The following is an 8209-nucleotide window of genomic DNA, read 5'->3' on the forward strand; positions in this document are numbered from 1 at the left end:
TTGTTCATAAGTTTTTATGCGTATTTTATTGAATATACTTGTCTTATTTAGCCTTTAAATACATGATTTTCCGTTTATTAACAATTTTTTTTAAAACTCAATTTTTATGATTCAAATGAATAAAATTGATTCAAATGTTGGCACATATGGCATGATAGCTGTTTAATTGGGTTCGTAAATCACATGAGAAGGCAAAAAACCCAACTCAAACCTCAAACTCAAAGAACTTGGCCTGGCAATCAATTTGCAATTCATATTTTTATCATGTTTCAGTTCAATTGAATTAAAAAATTCAATTTTGCGTTATCATGAAATACGAATCCCAGATTTGATAGAACAAATTACTTGAGATGAAATTATTTCATTCCATTGGAACTGTAATGGGAATAAAATGATTTCATTAAACTTGAATATTCAGCTTCGAATTTCAGTATCACATCAATCCATTCGTTTTGAGTTGAATTGAAGATTTTAATATAAAATCAAAACTGACGACTTTCGTCTTACACTTTTTGTAATTCGATTTTTTTAGACTTGTTTGTTTTTTACATTATGTTTTTCATATTATAATAATCTACTTTGACATTTTTTGCTTAGATTTGAATTTTTTTTCTTTAAGTATTATGTGTATAAGTATTGTAAATAAATGATTTGCATTCGTGTACAATTAAAATTTGTTGGAAGAATAAGAATCGATGAATTTTTTCATAGAGAATTTCATGGATGTAATCTCTCTCTCTCTCTCTCTCTCTTTCTCTCTCTCTCTCCCTCTCTCTCTCTCTCTCTATCTCTATCTCTATCTCCTGTGGTCCTGTTTCGTTAATACTAATAAAATAGAAAAAAGGGTTGGTTTTCTCTTCCTATCATTTCAAATCATTTTTTCTAACCACTTCGCGACAGTACTAAATATTTGCGATATGCGAATTTCCTGAGATCATTCTGAACAAAATCCTAGAAAAACTCTTTTTAAAAATGGCAAAATAGCTTTAAAATGGCTGAAATCGAATATTAAGACAGTTCTCCGAATAATGTGTGTACCTTACATGGAGCCAAGTATTCCCGAGTTTCACTGACTGTGTAGATTCTAATGGCGCCGAGAATTTGTTCGTGTGTAACCCTTATGATTTTGTCAATTTTTTTTTGTGGGAATTTAATAAACATTCAATATATAATGACGAATTTTTCTTTCTTCTTATCATGCACCTATTGGAATATGTAGAGCCATTCGATTCTAGTGCGTAGTTACGTAATGTGTTTTCTGCAGGCATTGAAGACGGAATTTCAAATGTTGCAAATACTTGTCCTGTGAAGAAAAAACATTTTATTTGAATGTATTACATGATATATCTAATCATTAGGTGATAAAGTCATCTCGCATCAGCGAACATTCTAATTTTCTCAGTAAACTCCATCGGATATTTTAAATGAAAGGCTTACCATCAGAAGTTGGTTGGCAGAAAAAACTTAAAATAGATGGGTAACTGCGTGATTTCCGGATATTGCCACGTTGGCTACTGGAATGTCGACTGAATCGATCACCTACACATAGAAATAAAGATTGTTTGAGATTGAATTGGCATGAGATGAAAACAAAAAGCAAGCGTTACTCACTATTAAATAAAACAGCTGTAATGGTTTCTTTCTGGTAAGTCAGCGAGATTGACAATTTGCGTTGATTCTTTAAGTTGTTTTGAGTAAGTTTCCACTCATTGATCTGGAAAAAAAAATTGGATGAAAAAAATAGTATCCCATTGAAATATATGAATTTCTACGAATTCATTTATCTCGCGTTTACCTTTCCAAATCGTTCGAAGTATCTTGGGAGATTTGCTTCGGTGCAAAAGTCAATTGAACGATTTTGAGGATTTGGAATGTTTGCTTTTTCTCGATAAGTGAACGTGATGGAAATTTTACGTTGGTCATTCAAAATGTATGATTCCCACTCATCAATCTGAAAATACCCAAAAAAAAATCATTAGTATCACAGTGAAGTATATAAATTTCAATTAATTCATCTCGAATAAATGAAATACCTCGAAATTTCTCAAATGAATGAATCGTTTCAAATAAGGTTCGAGTTCCAAGATAATAAACGAATTCAAAGAGTAACCACCAAACTGCAAATTCAGCCAATTTTGGGCAGTATTAATCAATAAGGATATCATCTCAGTGCCCAAGTTTTCGTTGATCTTTGAAAAAAATTGTTTGAATGAGTTTTTTCTTCAATAATTCTCCTTTAATTAGAAAACAGTTGCTTGTGATCAAAAATTACCGTTTCTTTGATGTGTTTTAACAGCTTTTCATTATAATCATCTTTGAAATTAACGGCATTTTCAATTTCTACTTCGGGTGATGCATCTGGATATTTTTCCGTGTACGTAAATACCAACTGACATGATAGACCATTACTTTTCGTTTCAACATTGTATCCTTCCGAAGATATTGTAATCTTGAATTTGTATGGATCTCTGCTCAACACTGTAAACAAACACAGTTTCAAATTAAATCAACGCTTCAACTATTTTGACATAATGCTTGAAATGAATCCATAAAGATAGATGTAAAACCTTCAATATCATTGCGGTAAACTAATTTGATCAATGCAAATTCATCGGCTTGACATTTTGAGTAGTTTTTTCCCATTGCTAAAATGAAAACTTTAAAAATAGAACGAAATGAAAAATAAATTGCTGTGGTGTTGTGAAAGAAAACCAAATTAAACCAAATGATTTTTAGATTGAACATTTGACATGTGTCAGGAATCGGCGGCATTGTCATTTCATACGCATTGTGTTGCGTTGCGTTGCGTTCACATTGCCATTTTACTTAGTAGCACGGTGTAGACAGAGCTTAACACAAACTGTAACTAATTGCACTGCAATGTCGAGCTAACGTTACGAATCGAGTACTAAATTGACTAAACATAAAATAAGATACTAGGTAATTCCATACAAAAACATTCCACATTTCCCAGTGACAACTGTTCCAGGCCACGCTGGACAAATGATATTTGGTATTTAGAGAAGCAAATGCTTGGATGAAAAATCATATGAAATTACAATATTCCCACTGTAATAATAATAATAATAATTGCAATTGATATTTCTTCGTTTCTGTTCTATAGAGAAATGCATGTTTCATATCAACAGCTCTGCTTGCCATGTATTTTATATGGACAACTAAATACGAACTCTGGTTTTTTTTTTCTCATTATCAACGTTTGCAGTCACACCCATTTTTTTTATCAATGTCTACAATCTGTAGTGGACATTTCATGTTTTTTTCATTTCCAACTGGAGTGAGAGTGCAAAATGATCTTTTTTCACACCGTAATTATTCGGACAAAGAAATGCTAATAAGCATACAACCGAAATGACTGATGAACTTTTTTTCTTCTCTCACATCCACACTTGAACTCGTGTACATTCGCACGTGTAAATTTACGTTTTAAACCACTGCAAACATTAACCCAATGAACTTACCTTTATTTTTCGGTAATCTGTAAATACTTTTTTATCTAGACAATTTGATCAATGCACTTACTTGTTTCCGGTAGTATGCAAATGTCTTTATTGACTAGACCATAGTGGATGGAGGTGTGAATTTCGATTTATTAAGCAATGCTTTTTCTTCCTACGTCTTTCCCTGCGCCGATTTTCATACATTTTCTTGTCCCCCCTCGCCCATGGTTGGACGAAAAAGACATAAGTATACTACTGACAGCAACAGGTCGTACATCGACTCCACTTCGTCCACATGAAGACACAGATGAGCCAAATTGGGTAAATTACCGAGACTTTCGATTAGTACATGATACTCATGGATCCTACCATGTGTCATCAGTTAGTGCTGCGATGTTTGAAAATGAACCAATCGTCCTGACCAACTTCTCGTTCAAACTCCTTTCATTGTGTTTAAGCGTCAAATTCTTGAGATTTTTGCATCCTGCGCTGAACTCTTTCATTACTTCGACTAAATTGTTGCCAATTGTTGTACCAAGACTATTCAACCGTTCCGTTGCCACCGTTGACACATCTGTCGATCCAACTAAGTCTTCACGATAATTCATCACATGCAGCTCTTCCAAACGATTGCAATGCTGACCAACAGACTCGATAACTAGCGCTGGTGAAACTGTGCCTCTTTGGATGTACAACCGTTGAAGCTGTGGATTGTTTCGGTCGATTTGTGGATAGTTTGAGATTCCGGTTCCATCAATTTCCAAGCTGGTTAAATTGCGAAATTCCGGCAATGCCATATTGTCTTGGTAGTGTCGGAATGCAATTTGAGTCACATCCAATTGTTGTTCTAGAGCATCAGCTATGTCATTGAAGCTACAGCAATCGAATATGATCCGACCAAGTTCGATAGAATGTTGATTCAATAGCTGAATCAACCAATGATTTTGATCAATATCAAACAAATTTTTCGCCTCAATTCCCATTATGTCTACCCCAATGAATGCAATCAATTCTTCACAATACACACGCTGCTCGTTGCACACTTTGAAGTTCTTCGTTTTATACCTTTCCTTGAATGTAGTCTTGACAACGGATTCGAATCGATCAGTGACGTCCTTTAGCCGCATTAATTCACTGTCTTCAACATACCGGAAAATGCATTCCAAAATTTCCACCGGATTGAGATCGATCCAAACGGGTTTCTTTGATTGAGTCCCCACTGTTTGTTCTTTCTCCATATTTCGTTGGCTCAATGTTGATCTGTAGAATGGGAAAATAGTTGATTTTAGAAAGAGACTTACATTGACACATGCACACTAGCATGCACATTGCACGAAACAGAAAACAAGACAATGAAAAATATAGTAAATTTCACCGATTGATGTTTAACAATACTTTACCTTGATTTTAATGAAATTTGAATTAACAAGAAATAATTCTGTCCAACGCAAATGGAATTAATATTGAGGCTTATTCAAATTGTATGACGAGAGTGAGCAAGTATTCTTTTCACCCATATCAATTGCAAAACAAAATGGCGAGGCAAAGAAGAACGCTGCAAACAAATTGAATAAACAGACCGTTCACTCGGATCAATTCAAACTGCTGTAAACATTTGAACGAATGATAGTCCGTTTTTGACGTTTAGCAACGGTTCACATTGGTCATTACAAGTTTCATTCAAAAATTACCGCTGCCAATTCCGTTGCACAAAAATTACATGGTTATGAGTCTGGATTTATTCAAATAATGGACATTCATTCGCAAATATACACCCGAAATAAACCAAACAACATTCGATCTTCTATCCCTGAGTTCCATGGTCATCACGAAGTTTGACAATCAAACAAATTACCTTTCCGGAGATTGGAAATTTAAAATGGCACTCTCTCAATATTGAAAGGAACAGTTGGTGTTTCCCTGCACAAAATTACGCTTCAATCAAGAGAAAAACACTGGCTTTTCATGATTCGACGTTGTCTCGGCTGTTGTTACCGACCTCTTAGCATTTTATTCATTGCATACCGACCTCTTAGCATTTGATTGATTGAGTAATAAAAAAGGAGAAAAAGTGACAAATCAAAATTGATGATGAACTTTGCTTTCTACATATTTCTAAAAAAAAAAATTGGGCCATTTTTTGGCTGTTGATGAACATTGTCAATGGGTTATTAGCTTAGAATCTAAATTGGAAAAGAGAAAACCGGACGACCGGTCCAATCTATCGTCTCATCGGTTTGTTTTTGTTTTCTAGAATTTGAATGTCAAAATGACGAAAAAAAACTACACTGGTGAATCTAAATGAAGGACGCAAGCTTAACTAATAAGATGAATGTGAAGACCGAATGTCATTGCACCTGTTGCTCATGTTATCCGAGTCTTTTCTGCGTTCATCATGAGGTAATGTACTTGTGTGATCAGCATCAATTTCTTAGTTTTCGTTTCCTGAAAATGATAAAAACAATTCGTTGTATTTTAGTAAATTTTCCAATTGGAAAGAATGAAATAGACTTTAAAATTTCTTACTTTCGTTGATTGTCATAGCCATCCATTTCTGCTGCTTGATCGGACATGCTATACACAATTCTACGTTCGATATTGGGAGTGTACTTGTCCAACAGGTGAACGAACTCCTGTGTTGATGCGGTACGACGGAGAAATGTGATTTTTTTTACGCTCTTGAGTTCATTACGATGAAACCCGAATGTTTTGAATCCAACGTCATTACTGAACTCAAGTGTTTCTAGTTGATGGCACCCCCGTAAATAATAAATGTTGAATTGAATTTCACGGATGGAAATGTACTTGAGATGTCGTAAGTTTGGAAAATTAAAATACCCTTCGAAGATCTCACGACCGACTTCCCTCATATCATTGATTGCTAGGCTGCGTACACTACTTCCACAGTGCGTATTGATCAGCTCCCAAAATTTGACGTTCTCTCGGTCAAAGATAACTTCAATATTGGACATGTATTGACCGAAAGCACGAAGAGCGTTCTCATCAATTTCGTATTTATTTGCAATGAACAGTTCCCCTTTCTCTTCGAACCGTTTCTTCACATGGATCTTTACAAGTTGCCGGCATCGTTGGGATGTTTGGTACAGAGCATAGAGACTGTTTGTGTCCAAATAGCTAAGAATCTTTTGAAATGGTTGCTGCTTCCATTGATCATCACCATCATCCTTGGCTGAAGACGTTTCAACGTCAGCCAATTGCAGCAAGTGTGTATTTGATCGATTTAACACCGGATCATAGCCAACCCAATGAACCAACATATTTCTCCAAATAATTTTGGTTTTGCTGATGAATGCTTCATATCGGGGATGTACACCAATTTGTATTGTCACATCTTGAGTTCGGTGTTGAACTATGTCGAGCAATTCATCGTGGAAACCTTTGTTGATGCCAATTTGATGTTTTGAATATAGCAGAGTTCGAATCTCAACTCGGTTGATCTGTTTACACTCGCGGAGCAAGGACAGCAAAAAATCGTACATCGGTTCCATTTCGTCAACACGAAGACAAAGATGAGCCAAATTCGGTAATTTGCCAAGACTTTTGGTCAATACATGATATTCGTGGATTGATCCGTCTGTGATCATCAGTTTCAGTGCTTTGATGTTTGAAAACGAACCAATCGTCCTAACCAACTTCTCGCTCAAACTTCCTTCATTATGTTCAAGCATCAAATCCGTGAGGTTTTTGCATCCAGCGCTGAACTCTTTCAGTACTTCGACTGAATCGCTGTCAATTGTTATGCTAAGCGTATGCAATCGTTCCATTGCCGTCTTTGACATATTTATCGATCCAACTAAGGCTTCATCATTACTCACGTGTAACTCTTCCAATTGATTGCAATGCCGGCCAACAGACTCGAAAACAAGCAATGGTGAGACTGTATCGCTTTTGATACTCAACCGTTGAAGCTGTGGATTGTTCTGGATGATTTGTAGATAGTTTGTAAATTCACAGTCATCAATTTTCAAACTGGTTAGATTGCGAAATTCCGGCAAGTCCATGCGTTGGAAGTTGTATGAATGTCGGATTGCAAATTGAGTCAAACTCAATTGTTGTTTCAATGCATCGGCCATGTTGTTGAACTTGCAAAAGCCAAAGATGATCCGGTCAAGTTTGATTGAGTGTTGATTCAGTAGCTGAATGAACCAATGATTTTTATCAATATTTTCCATCGATATTGCCTCAATTCCCGTTATGTAATTCCCAATGAATGCAATCAATTCTTCACAATGCACACGCTGATCGTCTCGTACTTTGAAATCCTTCGTTTTATACCTGTCCTTGAACGTGGTCTTGACAACGGACTCAAATCGTTCGGTGACGTCCTTTAGCCGCATTAATTCACTGTCTTCAACATACCGGAAAATGTGTTCCAAAATTTCCACCGGATTCGGATCGATCCAAACGGGTTTCTTTGATTCAGATTCCATCTCTTGTTCCGTTGATCTATAGAATGGAAAATGATTGATTTTTGAAATGTGTCGGACTGTGATATGGACTCGCGCACATTGCACAAAACAGAAAACAAGACATTCAGAAATTGTGAATTTCATCGATTGATATTTGGTAATGATTTACCTTGACTTTGATGGAATGTCGTTTAACAGGGAATATTCAACGCGATCCAATTTAGTATCGACACTTATACAAAGCGAATGGTGAAAATGGAGCAAATATTCTTTTTCACACAAAAAGATTTCACAACAAAATGGCGAAGCAAAGAAGAA

At 35.6% G+C, this 8209-nt stretch overlaps 3 protein-coding genes across 4 annotated transcripts; all 3 read right to left on the bottom strand.

Moving 5' to 3' along the window:
* On the bottom strand, positions 1 to 3632 carry LOC129575860 (uncharacterized). 2 transcript variants are annotated; one of them, XM_055460005.1, is made up of 8 exons: positions 3544 to 3632; positions 2568 to 2657; positions 2273 to 2478; positions 2034 to 2189; positions 1796 to 1951; positions 1612 to 1714; positions 1438 to 1539; positions 1 to 1303 (listed from the first exon to the last, which is right to left on the bottom strand). In XM_055460005.1, exons 2-8 carry the CDS (start codon positions 2641 to 2643, stop codon positions 1119 to 1121), a joined length of 984 nt encoding a protein of 327 aa, XP_055315980.1. In that variant the 5' UTR covers positions 2644 to 2657; positions 3544 to 3632; the 3' UTR covers positions 1 to 1118. The 2 variants fall into 2 exon arrangements, with proteins under 2 accessions (XP_055315980.1, XP_055315979.1); XM_055460004.1 differs by lacking the exon at positions 3544 to 3632 and having other exon boundaries at positions 2568 to 2701.
* A 194-nt stretch (positions 3633 to 3826) lies between these two features.
* Positions 3827 to 4970, bottom strand: LOC129575926 (uncharacterized). Its single transcript, XM_055460165.1, has 2 exons — positions 4862 to 4970; positions 3827 to 4721 (listed from the first exon to the last, which is right to left on the bottom strand). Exon 2 carries the CDS (start codon positions 4697 to 4699, stop codon positions 3827 to 3829), a length of 873 nt encoding a protein of 290 aa, XP_055316140.1. The 5' UTR covers positions 4700 to 4721; positions 4862 to 4970.
* A 451-nt stretch (positions 4971 to 5421) lies between these two features.
* LOC129575859 (uncharacterized) lies at positions 5422 to 8209 on the bottom strand. Its single transcript, XM_055460003.1, has 3 exons — positions 8061 to 8209; positions 5988 to 7928; positions 5422 to 5906 (listed from the first exon to the last, which is right to left on the bottom strand). The coding sequence occupies exons 2-3, from the start codon at positions 7910 to 7912 to the stop codon at positions 5885 to 5887; spliced, it is 1947 nt and encodes a 648-aa protein (XP_055315978.1). The 5' UTR covers positions 7913 to 7928; positions 8061 to 8209; the 3' UTR covers positions 5422 to 5884.

This window comes from Sitodiplosis mosellana, unplaced genomic scaffold, assembly GCF_009176505.1.
Source record: "Sitodiplosis mosellana isolate CC-2019 unplaced genomic scaffold, AAFC_SMos_1.0 Smas_scaffold_6170, whole genome shotgun sequence".
Taxonomy (NCBI): Eukaryota; Metazoa; Arthropoda; class Insecta; order Diptera; family Cecidomyiidae; genus Sitodiplosis; species Sitodiplosis mosellana.

Coding starts and splice junctions, on each gene's coding strand:
- LOC129575860 (XM_055460005.1), bottom strand. CDS start 2,643: ATGGGAAAAAACTACTCAAAATGTCAAGCCGATGAATTTGCATTGATC. Junction 2,190..2,272: donor TAAAACACATCAAAGAAACG/GTAATTTTTGAT, acceptor TTTTTTTCAAAG/ATCAACGAAAACTTGGGCAC. Junction 1,540..1,611: donor TACAGCTGTTTTATTTAATA/GTGAGTAACGCT, acceptor TTCTATGTGTAG/GTGATCGATTCAGTCGACAT.
- LOC129575926 (XM_055460165.1), bottom strand. CDS start 4,699: ATGGAGAAAGAACAAACAGTGGGGACTCAATCAAAGAAACCCGTTTGG.
- LOC129575859 (XM_055460003.1), bottom strand. CDS start 7,912: ATGGAATCTGAATCAAAGAAACCCGTTTGGATCGATCCGAATCCGGTG. Junction 5,907..5,987: donor GGCTATGACAATCAACGAAA/GTAAGAAATTTT, acceptor TATCATTTTCAG/GAAACGAAAACTAAGAAATT.